Genomic DNA, 25465 nt, shown 5'->3' with positions numbered 1-25465 from the left:
ACATGTACATGTACCTGCAATAATGTACAAGTGCTTTTCAGTTTCTTTTGATTATTCCTTTTGATTAAATTTAGCCACATTTTGCTGGTACTGTGCAGAATAAAATAAACTTGAGACAGAAGATTCACATCTGTTATGCTACATACCAGGAATTTTATATACAGTGAGCAGAGGAAATTTCTGAATTCTGTAATTAGAATGGGTGCTGCAAGGTACTGGACAATAAAATACATGAAATTTGCACTTATATTATACTTTCCAATGGATATCTTACCTTATCTTATTTTGAATGCAATTGAACAATACATGTGTATATTTCATGTGGTTTGCTTCAGTACCATCTATGACTGTAGCAATTTGTTTTCAAGATGGAAGTTGCAGCTTTTGTAGATTTTACATATAGTTTTTACACAAACCAACAAAACATTGAACAAATTGGATTTGTTTTTGTTTGCCTTTGAACAGATAGAGCTGAATAAAAACAAACACAGAGGGCTGTTTACAAGCTATCCACAATAATATAGAGAATCTGGAGTTGAGACTAAGCAACATTTCATCTTTTTTTATGCGGAACAGAATCACTGCTTTCTGGAGTCGCACCAATCATGTGAGTACTACACTTTTTCTTTCTGTCAGAAATTGCAAATTTGAGATGCCAGCCTTTCACATTTTTGCTTTGATATGTAAAAAAAAAAGACTTGAATAAAAGGACCTGTCATGGGATACAAGCCAATGCTTATGGCATTAATTAGCAAGTGAAGATTTTATATCGGTATGTTTCATATACTTATTGAATAGGTCAGGTGAGGTAATGTTGCATGAAATTGAAGGTAGTTTGCTCCAAAATGTTGTAGGTTTTATGAAAAATGTATGTATTGTTTTGTTTCAAGGAAAACATGTTCTCTGCATAATACTGCAGATTCAAGTGTGTCTATATGATACTAAAAGTTTTAAATGATTAGAAAAAGAAGGTGAATAAAAAATAAAACTTTCCTTGGAAAAGTAGGGGTTTTCAGCCATTGTTTAATATGTTAACAATGTTGTTCCCAAGACACAATTCAAATTGGGATTTTAAGTTCCTTTCCTGTAGCATTTTTAATTTGATGGTTTTGCATTTTCTGCAAGTAACTTCAGAGGTACATTACATGTACATGTGATGTACATTACCAATAAAACAAGCACTGAAATGTGATGTGTATTGAGCTATTTAAACTTCATTTATACACAGTCATTTCAATTTGCTATCTTAAGAACACAAATGTATGTACCTTAAATCAAGTTCCATTAATGAGGTTTATGATGGAAAAAAATGATTGTCTGAAATAGTCTTAAAATAACCTTTTGAGTGATGATATCAGTCAGCTGGAAGGTAGCTTCAAAGAGTTAATTAAATCCTTGGAATATTACCAACACATTCTATAACTTTAGGACACCATTCACTGTTGTGTGCAAAAATCAGTTGTCACATTTTCACTTCTTTATCTCGTAGATAGAATTCGCAATGAGCAACATTCAGACCGTAATTTCTCTGCCCATTATGCCCATCCATTCTGTAATACGTAAACAAAAATTTACATTTATGTATGACGATTAACATTGAAGTCAACAGTTAACAAAAATTAGTAAAGGCATGCCACATTTCCTCATATAGGACATGAAACAGACAATGTCAGGTGGAGAAAAATATGTTCTACCTTATATCCCCTCTTGGTAATAAAGTTTCTTTCAAATTTAAGGTCCTCCTGATGAAGGTTAGATGACTGAACTATACTACATGTAGTACCTAAATGCCTGTAGGATATTTGACATTTACATGTTGACTTATTATCAAATTTCTTGGTATACATTGTATTGTATGAAGTGTGGGACATGTAGGCCTACAGTATACTTTCTATTTTTAGTCCCCAAGTGCAATCTCCATGAATGTGTCATCTTTGTGATTGCAAGATTGGAGCACTGCATGATAATTTGAATTTATTCACATTTACACTTGTTTGTTCCACTTCTTCCCTTCCTATATATTTTTTTACTCTGCAGATTTTTGTTGATGTGTGAGGGTTAGTCAGAAACCAGTGTGTAAAGTAAGCTGTTACCATGGCAACCACATCATCATCATCATCATCATGGATGCTGATTTTAGCATGCCTTATTGTTTTATTGTGCAAAGAGTGTCATTCATTAACAGGTGAGCAAAAGTAGAAAAGTAGAATGTTCTATTACTTCACTTTTCATTGAATATATATATGGTTAAGTGAAAAGATTCCCAAATTTGTTCATCAATCATTAACATTTGAAATTGTAATTTCATGTTTTGTATAAAATTGTAATTTCATGTTTTGTATCATGTATAAGGGTGCAGCCATGCTGTTCATGCTGTTCAGTCTATCTGTGACTTTAAACACTTTGAATTGCCCCGCTGCAGAATCGCAGTGGGGTATGTTGCAAACTGAACAAAAAAATGGCAGTACCCACAAATCGGGATTGTAATGTTACGGGCGGATGAATTCAAGCAAGAAAATTGAGAAATCCTGCTCGGTACTATAATTTGTAAAGCTCTTCTTGGTTCATTGAAACCTAAAGGTTTTGTATCATATGAAAGTCTTGATATATAGATTTACACAAGGAAATATAGCTCTTAAAAGTAGTTTATATTAATATAGTCTTTGGTAAAACTGGATTTTTCGGTATTTAATCTTATAGCGGTCCACTTATTTTTGAGGAGAAATCATGGGCAGTTACCGATAAAAAAAAACCCCATTATGACCTAGCCCTAAGAATAATAGTATTTGAAGCAATTTGTCATCAATCAATGTCGCATGATGCATATGCGCCATTATTCCATTGTAATGTATAATATGTTTCAATGAAAAATGTGTATAATGCAGCACAGAATGCTGTGAACGAGGATTGTAAAACTTGATGTAATAAACATTGGATGACATGTTACTGGTTGCCTTTTTTGCCTATCTGTCATAAGTGGTAATAAAGTATAAATGATGTCTTATACCAATCACAACAACACATGAAAAATCTCATTAATTACACTGTGTAATGAACAAAACATTGGTGAAGACAAATTTAATACTAAATTATTCATTTTTGACATTGGATGACATGTTACTGGTTGCCTTTTTGCCTATCTGTCATAAGTTGTAATAAAGTATACATGTAAATGATGTCTTATACCAGTCACGACTTGAGTGGCAATAACATATGAAAAATCTCATAATTACACTGTGTAATAAACAAAACATATTGGTGAAGACATATTTAATACTAAATTATTCATTTTTCTTTACCAGTTGTAAACCTTTTCCTTTTCTAAATATAATTTTCTGTACCTACTTTTCTATAAATTATTCAGGTGATATAGTGAATTGTATGCATTTTGTCATATTACTTTTTAATTTGTTATTGTACATGTTCTACATCATCTTTCTTTTATGATATTTCATTGATACTGTCTACTTCCAATGACCCCTCCTGTCTTCCCTTCTGTAGAATACAACCTATATTTAGAAGCAGAAGACTTGATATACAACCCTGAATTCAGAGAAAATCATGTACATCGGAGTGTCAGGCAAGCAGTAGACAATACTCCAGTTACAGAAAATATCACCAAAGTGGTAAGTGCACAATCAGGAACACTTGTTTGAAGACACAGATAAATGCCAAATTTCCAATTGAGTTCGTTCAGAATCCAATAATCTGACCACCCAAGTGTCTGTATATATGAATAAAACAAGTATGTGCCAAAGGATTCAGGAAGATATTGTTTAGTTGCTGAGAAATGCAAAATAAGTATGATATTTCACCAAAATTAGGGGTATTTTTTCCACACAATAATAACACACTGTCCCACATGTCATACATGTATGCTTATCTGTGTTGGCGATCTTCAGTGTGATTGTTTTTCAGCATAGATTTCATGATTTTACAAAATTAAGTTTATGTAACTGCGAGATTAAGATCTAGGATTGTATGGTGACAGTTAATCCTGGTTTCACAGATTTTCTCAAGAATCAGTGTTTACTACTTGTAACCGCTTTCATTTATCTTTAAAGGATTCCATGACAATTGCACCAATTTAAAAGCTGCACTTAATCATAATCCTTACTTTGTACAGAACCAATAAACTCTCTCACAACCTTAACCCTATGGCAAAAAAAAAAAAGAACAACATTTATTTGTGTGCTGGAGGAGAGAGGAATAATTATTATCAGTCTCTTTTTTTCTTAGGTATGATATAGGCAAAATCCTTAAACTAATTTTCTTGGGCAGGGATTCCTCGCATATGGTAGAGTCACGTGTGTGCAATGATACAAGTAAAATGGAGATTAAGGGTTGGTCAGCTTGTATTGTAAAAATTCATCCTTGGTATTACACATGAATTAAGGTCTGAAAATGTCTCTAGGCCTGCGTGCATTAGATTATTGATCAATTTGACCGAAGTTTGTGTATTATATTCCCACTCTTTCCTCTTTGGTAATGTAATACACATGCAACATCATATCTCATTCTCCAAGAGCTTAAAAGTATTAAAGCTTTTAGGATTCTCCCGTAGGACAATATTTCCCTATGCCTATTTTCATTCCATTATGAGTTCAATTTTGCTTACATGTACTAAACATGTAGGTTGTATAAATTATGTAAACTTTATATTTTCAGGTATGACAACATGTGAATATTCACAATGTCTTGTTTATGTACATTATAGTTCAATTTGGTTCATTTTGGCTCTTGGTAGTTCAATACAAAAGGTTGAACATCATACTGTGTATATTGGATTTTATTGCAATAAATACAATCACAAGCAGTCAAAGACTGAAATGTGTGACTGTTTACATGTACAAATAGAAACATAACAAAATATAAAGTAAACATTATGAATAAATATTTAAATACAATACAGATTCATACAGATGAAAAAGAAATGTATCATAAGAACATGCCAAAAGCCATAACATGATTACCACAAGGTGTCACCAATGAATAATAGGGGGAGTGAAAGATTAAGAAGAAAGAGGAGAGAGGAGATGAAAAGGATGAGAAAAGGGAAAGAAACAGGGATAATACAAAAGAAAAGGGAAAGCAAGAGGTGGAAACTGGAAAGAGAACATAATGGTCACTATTAAAAATGTAAGTTAAGTAGTAATTGAAGCGAGCACAAAAAAAGGAAAAATAGAGATGAGGATATAGACTCCCTGGAAATCGACAAATATATTATCACCAGTCATGCAAGAAGTCCAAGCACTCTGTTGATATTGCACATGAGGAGATTAATTGCAAGTATTAAATGTGTGCAAACCATATAAATTCAAACCTGAAACAGTACAACAAATAATTCCTAAAAGAAAAATAGGAGAGGAAAGGCAGAAACAGAAAAAGAAGCAGTTAAAAAAAGGAAAGAAAGAAAAAATGGAATTGTCTATTCCATCATTGTGTAAAGCACTGTGAAACGATTATATGTTGTAAAAGCGCTATATAAATGAACATATTATTATTAGTATTATTTAAAAAAGAGGAAGGGAAGTGAGAGAGGGAAAAAGAGAAAGAAATAGAAAGAGAAATGAAAAGAGAAAGAGAGGGAGGAAAGGGGAGAGAGAGGAAGGAGAAGAGGGGAGAAAGGAGAGAGAAGAAAGAGAAAGGGGGAGAAGCAAGGAGGAGGGGTCAGAGAATTCCAAGAGAGGAGAGAGAAAAGAAAGAATAACAGAAGACTGAAGGAAAAAGAAGAAAGAAAAAATAGAAAGACAGAAATGAGGAGAGAGAAAATGGGAAAGTACTGTTTATCAACAAAAGATACATGGTAGAAATGAAATTAAACAAGTTTCAGATCATTGATTATCTTCACTGCTTGAGGTAGGAATGAATTTTGGTACCTAGAAGTACGGCAAGGTATGCGGCTGTGCTTGTACATGTACATCACAATGTTTTTGTACTGTAGTTGATGTACTGTAACAAGCACAATATACACAGTGTAGGCAATGTAGATTACATGGCCTCTTGCACCTTCCTCCCTCCCCCTCTTTAGGCTCTTCCTGTCCCCATGTCAGACATCAAACCAAATTATCACATTAACGTCATAAATTGATTTGGATCTTTTACGTCTGCAAATCCTCTGACTCACCTTCAAGGGTGTGTGTGTGTGTGCGTAATGTATCCACTCATAGGGTTAAGTGATCTGAAGGAAACTTATTTTTTTAATGTCAGGAAGTGTTGTTGCTTGATTCTTTGTTTTAGAGAAGGTGAAAGGGGGATGTAACGGGTGAAGCAGAATGATGATAAAAAGTAATGGAACAAATGCAAGCATAAGAAAAGAACAACCAAAAACAATACAAAGAACGGAAAAGAAGCTAATTCCCCCCCCCCCCCATAAAAACCAAGAGGGAGAAGAACAAAATAATAACAAGAACAGAATAAGAACAGGGACTAGAGATAATTAAAAAAAAAGGAGAAAATAATTAGACAAAAGGTGATACAAGAGAGGGTTGAAAAGAAAAAAAAGGAGATAAGAGACAAAAGTGGAAACTGGAGAAAGTAGACAAACTACAGCAGACAAGGTACAAGAGAGAGAATGCAAGATAACAGAAACAGGAGAAGGGGTTCGAAGATATATACAACAAAAGACAAGTGAAGAGAGTAGAGACAGTAGACAAGAGAGATGCAAGATATGAACAAAAATTAGATTTAGAAAAAGAACTTGAACAATAGGATTAGAAATAACTACAGCAGTAACAAGAACAAAAACAAATAATAGAGATTCACAAAAATGAAAATGAGATTGATACCAAGATGTTTTATAAAAATAATGTTATTAAAATGATAGATCATTATGTGCATTTCTGTGTCATGACATGGATAGTGCAAGGAAGTTGATAAACAGTTTGGATAAGAGTTCATTTTACTTAATAACAGTATTTCAAAAACAGGAAATATAAAATACCAGTGATTAAACTTGGCTCAAGGAATCATCGCATGATATAATGATCAGGTTACAAAAATAGCCTAGCTTGGCATCCAACAGCAATCGCCGTGACTGAGATCAATTCCCAAGCTATTCCACGTTGAAACATGATATTGCACTGAATTATCTTTGGAAGGAGATCTGGCCTGGTTGACCCCATCTATATACTTTTGTGATTTTAATTAATGCATGTAGGGCCTACATCAATTTTGTATAGTGGTGACCTGAAGGCTGTAGTTTACCTCCCAGCCTCTGTGAATTTTGACCATTTTAAGCTCTTTAATGTTATTCCTTATTTCAACAATGATTTTACTGCACGCTTGTCCATTCTTTCAAAAGCAAAATCATCTCTATATTTTCAGTTAAAAGGGTGGGTGATATTTCTAGTACTTTAAAGCATATCAATTTTGATTGTTTATTACTTTTGACATGTTTAGGCCTATAGTATGCTTCCTTGCGCATTTTTTCTCAAAATCCGTGTTTGCGGAAAAATGGAACAATTTTTTTTAATATATCATAATGATCAAGCCCAGTTATCTCCTTTATTTTAATACATGTATCTGGAGAGAGGGGGTAAGGGCGATTGCTGCGATTGTGAGGTGATCAAATCCAGCCAACCCTGTTCATGGAATCAAAACCGGATTTTAACTTTAGATTCACTTTCATGTATATCTTGTACCATGGGATTTTCCCTTTCAAAAGGCATACAGTAGTACATGCAGTGCTCACAGCTAATCTCAATATGAATTGTTTTACATGTACAGTCAGGGTATAGCGACCTGTCTCATTTGACTAATAAAAAGTTGTCGTTTTTTCTTTAATCCTTCATTTTTTTATGTTGTAAACAAGTAACACTTATTCCATGATTTGATATCACTGGCATGAATCAAGTTTATCTTAAACCTGAATCCTTTTTGTAAATGAGATTGCCATGTGTATTCACTGTACACCCACCATTACCACATAATTAACCATGCACCCCTCATTCCGCTTTCAACAGGATAATCATAATTACTACCAGGTGACGTATCACTCGGGTGTTAATAATGAGGGCAGTCGTTACTGGGTTGATCTGACGCAGCTGAAAGCAAAGAAACATCCAAACTTATCGACCAACCCAAGATTAGCAGCGGTAAGTTTTATTTAATCCTCAGAGGCTACTCCCACACATGTTTTTACTATGTGCTGGTGCGAACAATGTTGCATCATAGAAAATACATGTTTCTTGCATATACCTGTACAACCTGGTATTATTCATTCCTTTAAATGCTCTCATGCTGTTAAAGGCTGCCGGGCTAAACTGGGGTCATAATATCTAATTCCTTTGGAAGAGACATATCATGATGCAATGTAAACAAGAACATTATTAGTATGATTACATCCTTAACGTACATGTATACAATTCATAGATTGGGCATATTTCTATACTCATGATCAAGGTTATTTTCGCTTTCATACGGCCTTGTATTTCCTGTACCATCTCATAAAAACATCCTCGCCATATCCTGTTTTGATTGAAAAAATAAGATAAAAAGTAAAACATATAGTGCATCCCACAAAAAAATAAAAAACCAAGAATAAATGTTTGATCATAACTAAGTATGATTATGATTGAATTATACCTAATTGTAAAAATCAATGCTTGTTTAATTTGAGTGTATTTTATTCACACATACGTCACAGACAATGGAAAGTGAATAAAAAGAATTTGAAGAGAGATAAAGTCATTTGGTTGGAGGTACAGTATATGGATTTCAAAGAGAAAATCATAATTAAGAAAGTTTGTTTCCTGCTCTTCAATATGGCACCTTATTTAATGATCTAGGAATAGGAAAGCATTATCTGCATGAACTAATGCATGCATTTCCATGATTTTATGAAACAGACGACTTCACTACAGGATTGTTTTAATACCACAAAAAACAACCAGAGTGTGAATGTTCAAACACCATTCTCTTTGTCGATAATCAGCCATGCATAATTATTTTTCTCCCAATACATATGATACTACAGCAAATAGCCAGTAAAGACAAATTTGTTTTCAGAAAATGCAAGCACTCCTTCAAAACAAATAGAACTTTGTTATTCCTCGATCATTTTCTTCATTGAGGTGAATTATTACAGGTCAGAAAATTAACTTCATAGAAATAATATTTTTCTTTGAAATTCAGATACCACCCACAAAATGACTTTTTGGTACCTATTGTCTGTTCATGAAGCATTTAAAGCTAGAAAATACTTTTGTGTTTGTGTCTGAGTCTCTGCTTGCAGACTTTTCACAAATACTCCATACGCTCTAACCCTGGATATGATATATTACATCAAATTGTTGATAATTTATTTGATTTATAAATTATATCCTATATACAGAAACTGCCATTAGAGTTTGAGTTTCCATACTATGGACACAACGTGACAGAGTTGTTCCTGACAACAGGGGGTAAGCCATACATACTTTTTTCTGTGATATACGTACAGTTATAAAATATTGTATAAACCTTACTTAGATGTTTGTTTGAGAAGGCATCTCAGAATATCTGAACGTCTACTGAAACAAAAACTTTTTTTTTTCTTAGAATATAGAAATACTAATTGCCTTATGAGATTGAGTTTGGAATTCTCTCAGAAGCTTTTTCTTGTTGGCAGTGTTCCTGCTTTACAACTTTTTTTGTCCAAGTATCCTGGTGTTCAGCACTTATGGATAATCAGGGCCCGTAACACGAAGCTCAGCAATGATCGTAGAACGTTTTTCTGCGATTGATTCCATTGACTACAATGTACAATCAGTCGTGAAATTCAAGCATACGATCAATTGCTAACCTTTGTGTTACGGGACCCAGGTACATCCACAAATACTTTCTGCCTTTATTCCATGAAAAGTGTCCTAAGTTATCTTGGCTTCTTAAGGGTCTTCCGTATATATGAGCAAATTTGTCTCAGAACCCTCCACAATTTCATGTTACAAAGAGTATTGAAAGATGAAAAATCAAACTCAAATTGGGATTGATTTCAAATTGTATAGTTGAGATAAAGGAAGCTAGATCAATTTCAATTTGAGATTGAGTTTGAATCTGTCACAAGTCTTTGTATAAAGACAGGGCCCAGGAATATTTGTACAGTATTCATTTGTCTCTTTCTTGAATCTTTGTGGGTTGTACCTAGGATTGTATGTTTATCAATACATAGCAGCGACGCAATACATTGCCCCTCTCATGGATATTTGTACTTTTATTTTTCTTTTCAATTTCAATCTTTATGCAGGTTTTATGTACTTGGGTTCGTATGTTCATCGATACCTTGCAGCGACACAATACATAGCCCCTCTCATGGCAAATTTTGACCCTGCATCCTCGGTTAACTGCTCTATAAAGTACTTCTCAAATGGTGAGTATGTAGAAGAACAGATTTAGGGTTAGGCTTAGGATAGGGTATAGTGCTAGGGTTGAAGTTGATCATTCCATTAGTGCATGGAATTTACAAAAGAACAATTGTCAATGGAGCAAATGTCATGGAACCTCTAGAATGAGAGAATGATAAGGATAAAGGAAAGATGGAAAGTGAATGAAATGAAAATAAAAAACGAAATGGAAGAAATTTGGAACAAAACCAAGGAAAGGAGAGGGATTATTGAGGAACTAAAAAGGAGAGAAAGAAGAATAAATGGTTGTAAGAATAAACAGGAGGTGAAGATAAAGAAGAAGAAAGGAATCACCTTATAATAATATGTGGTCACTTGTACAAAAAATCTTGTAATACCTATTAAGTTAAAAAATAATTAGCACAAATTGCTGTTTTTGTTTTGTTGGAAAGATTATTTTTATCATGCCATTGGAAGTGAACCTTGATGTAATTTCCTTTCATCCCTAGGTTCCATGTTCATTTCTGAATGGACTAATATCCAGCTTGGAGACAACCCTCTAGCAGGTCTCTTTTCTTTCCAAAGTACACTAAGGGACAATGGAGAAATCACATTTGCATACAAGAAGGTCAGTAGACTCTTTTTTTTTATTCTAGAATCTTTACATGCCATTCAACAACCAAAATTAACTCTGAATTGATTAAGCACATCAATTTCAATGAAAATAGTCACCATTTTATAATTTTCATCTTCCATTGGTTTTGTACACAAATAAGAAAAATAACCGATTTTTCTTTTCTTTTTCAATTTTTAACTATGTTTAATTCTAACTCTCTCATGATTTTTATCTATTCAAATAGTGTTTTATCATTATTTTTATGTTGTTTACATGTATGTAAAGGTACATGGATGGTAAAGGATGACCTGCGGGTTATACATGTAGTTATTTCAATAGTTAACCCTTTTACCTTTCTTGGCATCCACATTTGACTCTCCTTATCCTATTGCTTTTATTTTGTTCTTTATATGTCGGTCTATTCCGAATGAAATAATGCTTTCAATAATGGTAGTAACATGCTGATCCTTTTTGGTTGTTAAACAGATTCCCATCCCTATTGCGAACATCTCTGATGAAGCTCACCCTATGAAGACGGGTATTGCAGATGCCTTCTACATTGATCAGAAGCTTAGCCAGTGTAAGTTGCATTCCAAGTCTGTTTTTAGTTGGTTCACTTTTGTCAAAATAGGTCCTCATCAACAAAAACTGTCAACTATGGAAAACAAAGTGTTTTCAAGTCAAAGAAATTTTGCTATCTTGGGGTCTTTACTTTGGGGGGGGGGCGGTCCTGTTCATGCTGTCCTGTTTAGAGTGGCATTTTACTCAAGGGAAGGAAACCAATGAAATCACTGAAAATACAACAATAATTAACAAGAACAGCAAACAAACACAAACTACAAGAAAATTCTAACGCTTGTTATTCCAGATTATGATAACAGCACCAAAATCTAATTACTATTGAGCTCAAAGTCCTTATAATATCTTTGACTTCTTTGCAAAGTACAACAGCATTTGTATTCAACCACAGTTGCTGGTATTATCATTATTAATTAATACCAAGTTATAGTATTAGAAAATGCATGATGATATGGAAAACTGAAGTCAATCTTCCTCTGCTTGCTAATTAAGAGTCATTATGTTAGTTTTGTGCATTCGCATTGGGTATGAGACTGAAACTAGATCTTCTCTCCTACTCTACTCTGTCAGTATTGGATGTCAAATATACAATTATCATTGATCATGTTGATTGGATTAATTACAGTTCAGTGCTTGATATGCATAAGGGCACAACTCTATAAACACAAGGTTTTGAGATATTTAACACATGCTTCCCACTATTTTGGTGTCCCTTTTCATCGTCATTGTCCTAGAACTGTGAAAAGCTTCAGAATGTTGCATCTTTCTTACTTCATATCCTATTTTGATGGATTTTACTGTTCTATACTTTGATATCCTTGTTTTAATTACATTTTGTGAATTTGTGGTGTTATGCACTTATGCTTGGCTGATTTGCCTCTATTACACCAAGCTATCAACCACATAATCTCCAGAATCTTTAAACTAATACTTCCCCAAAACAATGTACTTTCCTTAGTTTTATGCTAATTTAAGCTTGATTTTTAGTTTACATACCTTTCCATATTCTCAACAAACTTACTTTAAATAGTACTCTCAAAATGTATTTCATTTGATTTTCAGTTGCTATATTTTTCTTTTTTTCAATATATGAAAATTATCTGCAACATTTTTTCTCATCATATTTAGCATTGTAACCAATATTTTATGTTAAGAAGTGGCAAAAAAAAATCATATATATTCATTGAAATTAGCTATTGGATTTGCTCACAATATCACATTCTGGAGCAATTTTGTGTCTTGATGTACATGTTTGAAATTATGTGTAACTTTAGAACCATATAAGCCAAGCGCGGATCCAAGATATCCGAATTAAATGCATTCTCCGGCCCAATTGTCTTGGGACAAAAGCGGCCCTATTATGTTTATGCATGGGCCGGATACTTTCATTGTATGATGTCGGTCTGCGTCCGCCACTGATATAAGCTATAGTAGCTATTGATCTCAAAGGGTGTGCGAGACTAGAGAAAGTCTTGAAATGCTGCTGCAAAAAATAATAATCTTACTGATTTATTGCAATTTTTTATTTTTTGAATTATTATTTATTTATGTATTTGTGTATTTATTTATTTATTTATTTATTTTTTTTTTTTGGGGGGGGGGGTTAGGTCCTCCAGTCTTTTACGTTGAAATACAATGTTTTGTGATGGTTCACAACAATCACAAATTACGTGCAGAAAACCATTAAGTCCTGAATATATGTGTGTTGTTTAATTTGTGTTATTTTATAGGGATCAAGAAGAGGACCATTTATGAATACCATAGAGTAGCTTTGGATACAACGTACGTGAACAATGCTACAGCTGTCACAATTACTCCACTTCCGAGTAAGTTCCCTTGTGTTTATATTTTGAGCTTGGAAAGGAGTATATTGTAAAACTGCTTATTTTCCTGAATTGTGCAAGTTGGTGTTGAAACACAAATACAACTACATAAAAAACTTCATGATGTCTGATAGGCAATGCCTTGCTCTGCAACAGTAAAACATAGCTAAACCAGGAAATGCTGCGTAGTGAATTGAACATGAGTTAGGTACTCCTCTTTGTATGTAAATTTAATTTTAAAAAAATGGTTCAATATTCATAAAGTTTACTTGAATTCCCCTTTTTTCTCAAATAAAATCAAACCCTGAATTTCATATTTGGATTGATGGATTCATTTATGTAAATAAAGTCAGTGACTGTTGTTTTTCATAATATTTCCATTGAAGTAATTTTGACTTTGTTGTCAGTTCAATCCTTGCCATTCAGGAAAAATTATGTAGGTGACATATTCCTGTTTTGAAGATGTCAACTGTTACACTTTGTGGTAATCTCAAAATTGACTTCCATTGGGGGGAAAATGAATGTCTTTTGGGTTAAAGCCTTCTTTGACATCAGAAAATCACACTGCTTTCTACGAAGTTGGCATCCCTACTGTTATATTGTAAAAACATGGTAGTATGGCATACCAGTAGGCCTCCTTTACAATGTGAAAGCAATTATTACCGCTCACTGTAGGTCATTGGGTTAAAATGTTCCCTATAATTGTTGGGCAAAAACTCAAGGTACAGTAAAATGACTTGTGCATAATCTAAAATATCACTTTCCTGATATTAAGGTTTCCAAAAGAATTTGATCAGCTATGAGGAATTTAGGGTTAAGTACCCTAAAGTCCCCTTCAATATCCCATCTCTATTGGCTCTATGCCTATAACTGATGAGGTGCTTGTGAATCCAGCTTAATCTCCAAATTACAACAAAACCAGATTCATCATTACAATGAAATCGCTTTAAATCTCTATTATGATGTAAATGCTTAAATTTATTTATAATAATTTAGGTCATATTTATACTTTATATGTGATAAGTTATTTTCTTCATTGTAAAGCTCTTGATGATTATGTTTAAAATATATCACATTTAGGATAAAAATTCTTGAAATCATTTGAAAGTAATGTATCTTGAAATCAATTAAAATCTGTATGTAGGCAATCCTGATTCTCCTTTTATAGCAAAGACTTCATGCTATCTGTTTATCTTGTTAAATGTCATGTTTTATGGTTCTACTTGCTATGTGTTTTATTGCGCAGTTGTGTATAACCATATAGAAATGGCACAATATGAATTCACAATGATAATTATTATTTGCTTTAATATAGCATGTAACCTACACAAGGATTGTGAGTCTTGTGCCAACAGTAAGATCTACTTCAACTGTTCCTGGTGCTCTACTGCTAAACGTTGTTCAGATGATGGTCTGGATAGACAAAGGCAGTCATGGATTAGTGCACAGTGTGATAAAGATGTAGGTATTTTTTACCATATACCCCCAAACCAGAAAGGTACAACAGAATTTAATGCTGTGTATTATGAAAGTCATATATATACTTTTTGCCATCCATCCCAAATTGATGATTTCTGTTCGATGGGAGTTAATGATGTGCATCACGAAAGCCATGTATATAGTTTTTGCCATCCATCCCAACATGATGATTTCTGTACGATGGGAGTTGATGATGTGCATCACGAAAGCCATGTATATAGTTTTTGCCATCCATCCCAAATTGATGACTTCTGTTCGATGGGAGTTGACGATGTGCATCACGAAAGCCATGTATATAGTTTTTGCCATCCATCCCAAATTGATGACTTCTGTTCGATGGGAGTTGACGATGTGCATCACGAAAGCCATGTATATAGTTTTTGCCATCCATCCCAAATTGATGATTTCTGTACGATAAGAGTTGACGATGTGCATCACGAAAGCCATGTATATAGTTTTTGCCATCCATCCCAAATTGATGATTTCTGTACGATGGGAGTTGACGATGTGCATCACGAAAGCCATGTATATAGTTTTTACCATCCATCCCAAATTTATGATTCATGTACAATGGGAGATGATGATGTGCATCATGAAAGCCATATCATACATCTCAATTTGATGATTAATGTGCGATTGGAGTTGATTATGTGCATTATGAAAGCCAGGTACAGACCTGCCAACCAGTACGTTTTAGCCGTATTTAGTACGTTTTTTCTTTGAAAAAATATGTTTTTTGTAAAAAAAATAAAAAATAAAATAATTTTTATTTTTATTATTATTTTTTTTAGCTAAATCGTAATTTATTGAGAAAAATAATCTCTATATGTCTCTATTTCATAAAACGTGCACAAATATGGTTATTAGATCAATGTAATTTCAGGTAACTTGTTTTTTTTTCAATCATTTTGTTCAAACCAGGGTGAAGATATACACATGTTTTAATGTTTTTTTTTTCATCTGCAAGAGCAGTGCGCATTTTAGCTTGCATGCAGCTTGAGCGTCGCGATGAGCGAGTGCGCCAAGCATTTTATTATGAAATACACTTTTTTGGGAAAAATACAGTTTTTTTTATCACAGAATACAGTTTTTCATTCCCAGAGGTTGGCAGGTCTGCAGGTATATAGTTTTTATCAGAATCTGATTACCATGGGAATTTCCTATTAGAAGTAAAGCTTTTAAGGCGACCGTACACCTTACGACTGGTCTGCGACCCGATTTCAGAATAAAATGTAGTAGAATTTGATGCTAATATTGAGACTTGGAATATCTTACTGTGTAATGTTCTAAATCATCGTACGAATACCTATGATCAAATCTGTGACTATGCTATCATCCTTCTTTAATATCTAGTCGTAATGATGTCATAGCAGTCGTACGATTGGCTACGATTTGAAACTAATTTGGCCTTTACTCCAAAATAAATGCTTGCAATCTTTCAAAATGGTTATAATATTATTCTTTCAATTAATTTTAACCTCAAATAAAATGATATGTTCCATTCACATCTTCAGAAAATGAGCAAAATGCGATTTGTTCCAAAATCGGATCGTAAGGTGTGCGGTGGCCTTTAGAGACATTGTTCCAATGTCTTAAGGACGTTCCACAGTTAAAGTGAAATCCATGTCATTTTCACCAAACTTTGCACATAGATACTTTAGAACCTTAATATTCGAAATATGCAAAAATTAACATAGGTCCATGTGCTTGATTTTTTGCTATAGAGCTTCAAAGTTCACCCAAATTAATGTTGTTAAGAATTGCGCATTCAAAAGAATTTGGCATTTTTAGACCTCGCAAGATTACTACAATGAGCTTAAACCTCTATTACTCAGTCAAAATACATGAAAAATTCATCAAATTTCGCAAGAGAGTTAATAATTGTATCGTTAGAATGGAGAATATATTTATAGTGCTATTTGTTTGCAGTTTTAAGTCTAACAGCACTGTCAGTTCTTAAAATGGCGTAAAAGATAACAAAAACCCAATCTAAAAAAATGTGAAATTTCAATAACATACTACAAAAGTACAATAAATGCTGCACTTTATTCAAAATCCATGTCATTTTCACCAAAATTTGCAAAGTTGTAGAGGAAGGTATACCTAAGAGGTACAAACATAAAAAAATGGGGGTTCATGTGCTTGTTTTTAAACTATCAGCATTTTTATTAGAGCAAATGTGCTTTTTAAAACACCAAAAATGTGCCGAATGCTTTGTATCTATGTGAAGAAAAAAACAAAACCACTCTACCATTTATTCAAACTCGGGGACTTATTCGTGATTCTTGGCAGCACTGCAGAGTAAAGTATTTTGAAATTGTAGAGATGTTTTTTAAAATGGTCCATGGAATAATTCAATTTTTTAGCTTCATAAGATAATGCATCGGATCTGCAGTGAGAGTGCAGATGATGAGAAAAATCAGCTCATACCCAGAGCTAATTAATCACCTGTTCATCCATTGTGACGTCAGCGCGCAGAGTGTAAACTATGCGCAGATCATAATGCGCACAATCATAACTGTGGAACGTCCTTAAGTGCTCGTATAACAGCAGAATGATTATTGTTGTTAGATAACCATTGGATGTTAGATGGATTGATTGATTATTCATTCGTTCTTTCCCTCCAGATTAATATTGCTGATGTTCCATACAACTGCCCTCTACCTACGATAAGACCGACAACCAGAGCCCCTCAGTCTACCATGGGAAAACATCCTTCCATCTACACAGGTATAATCTCAATTACTAGAATACTGTCTATTATCATTGGCCTTTTGACCACTGCTTTCTGTAATTCCTATAAGCTTTCTACACAGACCTGGGTCCATTTCATCAAGACTTGTAATAATAACAAAGGTACAATTTCTATCACAAATTCACTATCAGCCAATCAGATTAAAGGGTTTCAGTAGCTTAACTGTTATTGCAAATTTGTTATTGTAACACGTTTTGTGAAATGGGACCATGTTGGTTCTTTTTCTGTACTTATGAACTGACTTCATGCAACTAGGTATGATCCCCACATGTAATAATCATATCTCATTTATGCAATTTTAATACCCAGTTTGAAAACACATGTACATTTATTAATGTTGTTTCATCTAATTTAGATCTATCAAAAGCAAGAGTTGTAAAATTGATTTTCATTTACATTACAGACTGCTCAGAAGGTATCAGTTGCTTCAATGGCGGGGCTTGTCGCTATGGGGAATGTATTTGCCCTACACTCTACACAGGAAGGCGATGTGAAAGATGTAAGTGAAATATTAAAGTTAAATAATGATACTGTACATCATTACAGACTAGTGTTGCACATTCCATGCATCGGCTCAATAACTGTTTATAGAGAGCAATAACATGATATACAAGATCAGTGAAAAGAAGGGCAGTGTTACTGCTTTTTTTGTTGCATAACCACAGTTTGTGACATTTAGGAGTATGAAAACATAAACAAACTTGAGAGGGTCTTGCTGCAAAAGGTATCATCAATGTGTAATGTTAAATTTTTCAGACGTCAAGCCACTGAGCTTCGAAATAAAGTAAAGGGGCCTTATGTTATAGCAATAAGGCGATTTATATATTCTTATATTCAAGTATCTATATTCTGCATCCCTCCTGTGGAATTGTACATGGAGGGGGGGGGGGGACTTTATAAATATAGGGAATTAACAAAACAAATGGATATACGAGAAGCCATTGCAATTTTTTTTTGCATTCTTGAATTTCATATCAAGTATGACCATACCCAGTCTTTATTAATTGCTATATTGCATGCAGCCAGTAGTGTAGTTACAAATGCAACCAATCAGAGATCTGACTATGCAGTTTATAATTCTCACTATTGCCTTTTTGTAGATGTACCAAGAGATGGTAAGGGTAATCAGATGGGCAGAGAGGGTGAGTCTAAAGATGATACCACCTTAGCGCTGAGGATCGGGACTATCGTTGGGTCGGTCGTCATTGGTGTTCTAGTTCTAATCTTGGTTGGCTGGCTAGTTTATGCATACCGCAACCCCAACTCTAACTCAGGACTCTTCCTTATTGAGGTAGGTCACTTTCTAAAGAGCAATTTAAAGAATAATGCACATTGGCAACCAGTTTGTGCAAAACTCCTGATCTGGTCCTTTAAAGATAAACAGAAGTGGTGGAAAATAATCATAGTTAGCTATCAAAAGAAAGAAAAAGTATCTTTGAATGATATTTAGGAAGATTATCATAAAAATTGATCTGATGCAAAGGATTGCTCTTCCAATGCCCTCATATTAAAGTATAAGAAACAAGAGCTGAAACTGTCAGGCTGACAATTTTTGTGTAGTGGCATGCTTACTTATCTGTGTGCTTATCTTCTAGTATATGTGAGTGTTATTTGTTTTCATGTTGGAGATTCCGATGCTCATAGGTGCATTATAAATATCATTTTTTGTCACTGTGAAACAGTTACCTCCATAACTAGTATTCAAATTCATAACCAAACAAAATTTTATCTTTAATCATGTTATGATTTTTTTTTTTTAGGGGGGGGGGGGGTGAAATCATTGATGATACTATGTGATATGGACTAGATGTTATATTGAACTAATGAATATACAAACATGTAGTGACTTTATTATTCTTAACCACACTATGGCCTCTCTTTTGTTCCACAGATCACCAAGTTTCGTTTGAGGAAGAAAGAAGAGAATGGTGTAGGATACCATTACCATAAACCAGATGACAATGACGAAGTTGATATCATTATATGAACAACATTTTGTATTTTTACAGAGGTATCTCTTTAATGAAAATATGTCATAGAAACTGAGATGATACGATCAACATACCTCAAAGAATTGCTTGCCTTTCAGCCTGCACCCTTTGCATGAATGGGGATATTTTTGTACACTCTGGGTTTGCCATCAGATTTGTTATATGATTTATTAATTATATGAAATTGACTTGCTTACTGACATGATATATATATATTTCAAATCCATGTTTTTTAAACAAGGTTAATTTGACAACCTTAAAGCTTTCTTAGGGTCTATCTGACATAGCAATAAGTAATTTTTACAGATTGATTCCTATCCATATTCATCACACGTCTTAGTAGAATACACCTGTAAGCACTTGGGGAAAATCGTTTATGTCAGTGAACTAGTCTATTTTTAATCAGTTGATTAATTCTAATTTCTATTATAGAAAAGTGAATTTTGCTATGTAATTTTAGTGACGTTGGCATAATAACAAATTGATACACCAAACCTCTATATATATGTGTACCATAAACCTTGGATAAGCAGAAATGTAAGTTAGAGGTCTTAAATCACATTGTCATTTTTTGTCCCAAAATAAATGAATCTGTCTAATGCTGCCCTTGTATTCATGAATTATAGTTACTCTTATTCATTGTTTATATTGATATTACATCAAAGTGTGACTGATGTGATATCCTTTTTGGTCGATCTAGGGACCGTTGTGGAAAGAGTGCAACTCAAACACAATTGGCTTTCAACCAGTCAGAATATTACATTTTGATAGAACTTTGGTTTAATAAGTAACTGCAACAATTTTTTTGATGCGCTGCTATTCTGAAATGATTCATTTTCACCATGTGACCATAACACAAAGCTTTAAAATGTTGGTAGAAATCTTTTTTTTTTTTTTCAATGATTGATTTATCAAACACAGTGTACAATCAAGCGTATGATCAATCGCTAAGTTTTGTGTCACAGCCGTTGGTGTGCATAGATTTCTAATCAGATTAATACCTTAACTTCTGTATCATCCTTTTATCTTTGTCCTCGGTGTATTGTTTTGGCATTTCTTAACCCATTTGTAACTGGAACCTTGTGTTCCCCCATGTACAAAGCCTATGTGAATTTTACAATTCAGTAGTCAACATAATCATACAATCCTTGTACAATGCTTATGAGAATTTCAGACCTCGGTAGTCAATGGGTTAACCATTGCATACTGGAATCATTTGGTCTCTGAACAAATGTGAATTTCAGAATTGAGTGTCAACTGGTTGATTGTCAAAGTATTAATTGAATAATTGATAATAGATTCAAATTAAAATGATAGGAACTATTTTATTATTCTATAATTGGAGGCATAGGAGGACTTTGATAAAAGAACATATTCAATATGGAAGCTATTTTGTAAGGTGAAAAAGTAATTTTCATGTTCATGTTGAGCCATGAAAATGTGAAAAACAACAACCTTGTTTACTATAGGGCAATTCAATTAAATAATCATCCTTTTTAATGTCTGGCTCCCGTTTTTCTCCATTGTTACTTTGTCATGAATCAAGTCATGATAATCTGAATCTTACACCAAACACAAAGTGGGAATGAATACTTTGGAAGGTTCCATCAATAGGGGGGTAAGAAAGATGTACATATACATACTCTGGAATCACCCTTTGTAGATCAGGAAAATGAGATTATCATTTGGATTGTTACCTTTTACATCCTTGTTATTGGTGTGTTTGTGGTTGATTTGGTCAAATTAATTTATCTCTTAATTGGAGAAAAATTGAATCCTCATGCAGGGTGTCTTTTTCTATGACATATTTTTAATGAGATATCATGTAGATTAGTGTGTGTGCTTTGGGTACCAGTGCTCGAAAAAAGAAAGAAAGAAACAACTCCCCTTAAATTAGAACCAGCCCAAAGGGAGAGGGGGAATAACAGTTTACATGTTTGCAATAAGTTTTCTAGATAGTTGATCTTCAGTTTATTCCAACAGCTTTTAATTGTCTTAGGTATGTTTAACACTTATAGTGTATTCTTTTACTTTTGGTTGTTAGACTGCATTTTAAATTTAGTACCCTCTGAAGTTATTTTCTTTTGATATCTGCTCAGAATCTTCTGTTATCTCTATTTATATTGTGTTGAACATTGTTGGTTTTTTTAATGAATACTCTCAACAATTGACACTTTGTAATAAAATTGTGTCAACATGGACCCACTTGGTAATCCTTAGTGAAACTCGTTAATTTGATTGCAATGAAAATTAAAAATCATTCATATTTATTTGTACATATTGGCAGGTTATTATTTTCATGAAGTGAATGATTTAAAACCAATTATTGATGGATTATTTCCATAAATATTGAATATTGATATAAATTGCCATTTTATATTGACGCTCAAATTCTCAATTTCTTTGCCCTATGTACTGTCAACATTTCCTTTGTAAATCATTCTGCTTACCACATCAATTACTTCATCAGCAGTTTCCTATTCATCATAAATGGTTATGCGAAATTGTATGGAATCTATGTGCATAGATAAAATATCTCATTTAGCTTAAATTTAGCAGTATATATGCATTCTGGGAGAAAATTTACCAATCCTAATAGTTTAAGTTGAAGAAGCATTTTCAGGATGCCAGACTAAAAATAAGAAATAAGTGCATGTATTTTGATTCATTGTAATGTAATGTGTTGCTTATGCTTTGTGGCATAGTTTGATACATAATGTACCGCTCTCTACCCTTGTGTAAAAAGGTTCCTTAGTTTAAAGATAATCAAAAGATGTGGTAAAGATGGGGAAAAATCATTGTGAGCTGTCAAATTCTATTCATGATATTGCTGTAGAATATCCTGAAAAATAGTCCAGCTGAAACAGAAAATATGGTAGTCCCATAAATGCTTATCTATGAGCAGTGCATGTGACTGTCTTAAGACTTGATTCCTTAGCTTTTCGGCAAACACCTGTTCTTAGGTGCATTCTAACCACCCTTTCTCAATAATTGAGATGGTTTCCTGCACAATGCTAATTAGAGACCAAAAATCAATTTTATCTTTAAGGTTGTTATAATTAATTGAGGTAGTTTTGTTCTGTATTGAGTATTATTAAGGTCTACTGGCTACACAGCTCTACATAGAGTCAAGAGTATATCTTGATTAGGCAGGCCAAGCATGACTATATCTAGGGTAATGAGTTGCTAATATGCTCAGAGAACAAAGAGTCACACGTACACGTTTACTAATAATTAAATGTTTACCTTATTTTTCATATATTTGCTAAAAACATACCCCATATCTACTCTCTCTTTCATCCCAATGTGTATATTTTGGAACTAAATATTACCATCATAATGGTACATTTGTGCAATGTTGTAAAGTATGGTTTTTCTGGTATTTTCGCAACATTACGGTTTACTGTGTGTGTTTTGAATTGGAACCAATCAGTTATGAATGGTTACCGTGATAAACGTTGCAGGCTTCCTAGTAATAAGTTTTATATTGGAAAACTATTGTATTCTGGAATTCAGGGTTTTTAAAAATTATTTGTAAATGAAGTCATGTATACATGTAATATCATGTAATTGTTAGCAAGTAAATGTTGATAGGAAGTGAAATTCCATTACAAAAACAAAACAAACAAAAAACTGTTGGAAATATATAAATTAAGTTTATTTTGTTAGTTTATGGATGTTTCATATCTTAGATATGGTTTGATTTTAAGTTAATTTTGAATCTTAGCATTTTAATTGATACCGCAAATATGGTCAACTAAAATACGATTCATATTCATGGTCTGCTTGTTTTATAAAGTGAAATAATTTTTATTTTGTAATTGTATGCCTGTGTTAAAATAGCCAGCTGAATCTTTATTTATTTCAAAGATTTCAAGACCATAACAAAGTGTTTTATTCAATTCATTGTGTTCCATGTCTTAACTCTTTAATTTCAGCATACCATTAATGTAGACAAGGTCAAAAGGATTTTTTTTGCGAGAAAAGTTCTTGAAAAAGGGAGGTATGATTGACTATAAACTTTGATACCTTGCAAATTTGATATCTGCTGCTCTACCCAATTACTTATTTTTTTTTTTTTTATGAATTCAAGTATTCTCACATTGTATGTGATTGATGGCATATTTCAGAGTGCAAAAGCAAGCAATATAACCAGTCACTTTAAGAAAATTGTATTCATGAGGCTAATTACAGGGATGTGAGAGTTGAAGCTTTTTTTTGGAGGGGGGGGGGGAGGGATTCTTCAGCTTATTTTTGGCCTTCTTGTGAATTTAATCTTTACAGTATCAGAGCTTTTCCGATTTCAGCTTTTTGCTGCTCTTATTTGTGGTCTCTCACAGCCCATAAATAAGTTTATTATTATTATTATTGGGCTTGGGTTATTCACATTAGATCATAGAGATTGATTAAGACTTATCATTGCTCTTTGTGAACTTTTTGTGGTCAGTGTCAAGGTTTGTTTCTTAAAATTACCTAAATTTAGAGACCTTGATTAAATCAAATTCTAAGCAGTGCTTGCCACTGTGAACCCCTATGATTTTTAAATGTAGTGTTAAGCCAAGTCTTTCCATAATTTCTCTGTTTTTTACACCTTGTGTATTTAATTTAAATGCAGAATATTACTATTATGTAAAGGGGCTGATTAAGTTCGGCCTTGCAGTTGGGTATTAAAATAATCAACTTAAGAAATGAGGAATTTATGAATGAAAATCTGTAATTGTATGCTTCTAAATAGTATCCTTTAATTTGAACATATGTATATAAAATAAATACAAATGTTTTGTATATATACAAAAATGTATTCCCAAAATTCACATGTATTGTCAGGTAGGTCCATCCGTCTTTTCATGAAGTTATGTTCATTGTTTGCATAAAAAGATAAATTTAATTGGCATTTCCTGAAATTATAACTGCATTTAATCTGCAAGTTTTAGCAAAGTATTTTTGGGGTGAGGGGTGGATGGCATTGATAAATTTTAATTAGGTTCCTTCAGATTTATGCTTTACCTACAACTAAAACGTAATACTGGTGATACAGGAAGAAGATTAGAAATGTGTTTCTTTTGAACTTTGTTATGAAATTGTCTGTTTTTGTTTTTATAACAGAGAATACTTTACCTGCAAGGAATATATAAATATGTTTATATATACATAAAGTATATGCAGATATTAATGCTTTGTGCACTTTGATACATTCTTCATGTATATGCAAAGCACAGATGGAATATTTTAAGTTTCTTTTTCATTGAAATACAAATGTAATTGTATACTGGTTGTGTTTCCCTTTTTGTAAACAGTCACGCAGGATGATTGAAGGGTAGAAAAAGAGAAGTGAATTTAGTTAAAGGAGAATGAAACTCTTGGAGCAAGTTAGCTTTTGTGAAAGCAGAAAAATCAAAGAATAAGATCAACAAAAGTTTGAGTAAAATAGGACTAGCAATAAAAGAGTTATGAGCATTTGAATGTCGAGATCACTAATGCTATGGAGATCCTCCCATTGGCAATGCGACCAAGATCTGTGATGTCACACACGTACAACTCTCCCATTTGGACTCTGAAAATATACCCCAAAACATCTCTTTTTGCTCATTGTAATCATATGACAAATGATTCATCAATGATATAATGTTGTGAAACCTCTGTACTTGTCATCTCATAAAGAGAACACCTCACCTTGTGATAGACTCTATAAAAGTGAGAATATAAGTGAAATAAGTACTAAAGTAATGAGGGAGTTGCACGTGTGTGACATCACAGATCTTGGTCGCATTGCCGATGGGAGGATCTACATGGCACTAGTGATCTCAATATTCAAAGGCTCATAACTTTCTTATTATTCATTCAATCTTCCTCAAACTTTCAACAATATGTTTCTTTGATTTTTCTCTTTGATATTGATT

General features: G+C 33.2%; 1 protein-coding gene across 3 annotated transcripts in view; it reads left to right on the top strand.

Moving 5' to 3' along the window:
• The window catches only part of LOC129254691 (plexin domain-containing protein 2-like), a 33704-nt gene extending 8872 nt beyond the window's left edge, over positions 1 to 24832 (top strand). For 2 of the 3 annotated variants that reach the window (XM_054893198.2, XM_064111290.1), the window contains 14 exons: positions 466 to 607; positions 2038 to 2185; positions 3502 to 3626; positions 7965 to 8096; positions 9335 to 9404; positions 10226 to 10348; positions 10832 to 10950; positions 11425 to 11518; positions 13248 to 13343; positions 14656 to 14801; positions 17447 to 17549; positions 17978 to 18073; positions 18675 to 18865; positions 19466 to 24832. In XM_054893198.2, coding sequence (XP_054749173.2) covers positions 2095 to 2185; positions 3502 to 3626; positions 7965 to 8096; positions 9335 to 9404; positions 10226 to 10348; positions 10832 to 10950; positions 11425 to 11518; positions 13248 to 13343; positions 14656 to 14801; positions 17447 to 17549; positions 17978 to 18073; positions 18675 to 18865; positions 19466 to 19561 — 1482 coding nt within the window. In that variant the 5' untranslated portion in view covers positions 466 to 607; positions 2038 to 2094 and the 3' untranslated portion in view covers positions 19562 to 24832. Of the gene's footprint in view, positions 1 to 147; positions 213 to 465; positions 608 to 2037; positions 2186 to 3501; positions 3627 to 7964; positions 8097 to 9334; positions 9405 to 10225; positions 10349 to 10831; positions 10951 to 11424; positions 11519 to 13247; positions 13344 to 14655; positions 14802 to 17446; positions 17550 to 17977; positions 18074 to 18674; positions 18866 to 19465 lie in introns of those variants that run through there. The other variant, XM_064111283.1, reaches the window with a different exon arrangement.
• The last annotated feature ends 633 nt before the right edge of the window (positions 24833 to 25465 follow it).

This window comes from Lytechinus pictus, chromosome 2, assembly GCF_037042905.1.
Source record: "Lytechinus pictus isolate F3 Inbred chromosome 2, Lp3.0, whole genome shotgun sequence".
Lineage (NCBI taxonomy): Eukaryota > Metazoa > Echinodermata > Echinoidea > Temnopleuroida > Toxopneustidae > Lytechinus > Lytechinus pictus.
This window is presented reverse-complemented; position numbering and strand designations above follow the sequence as displayed.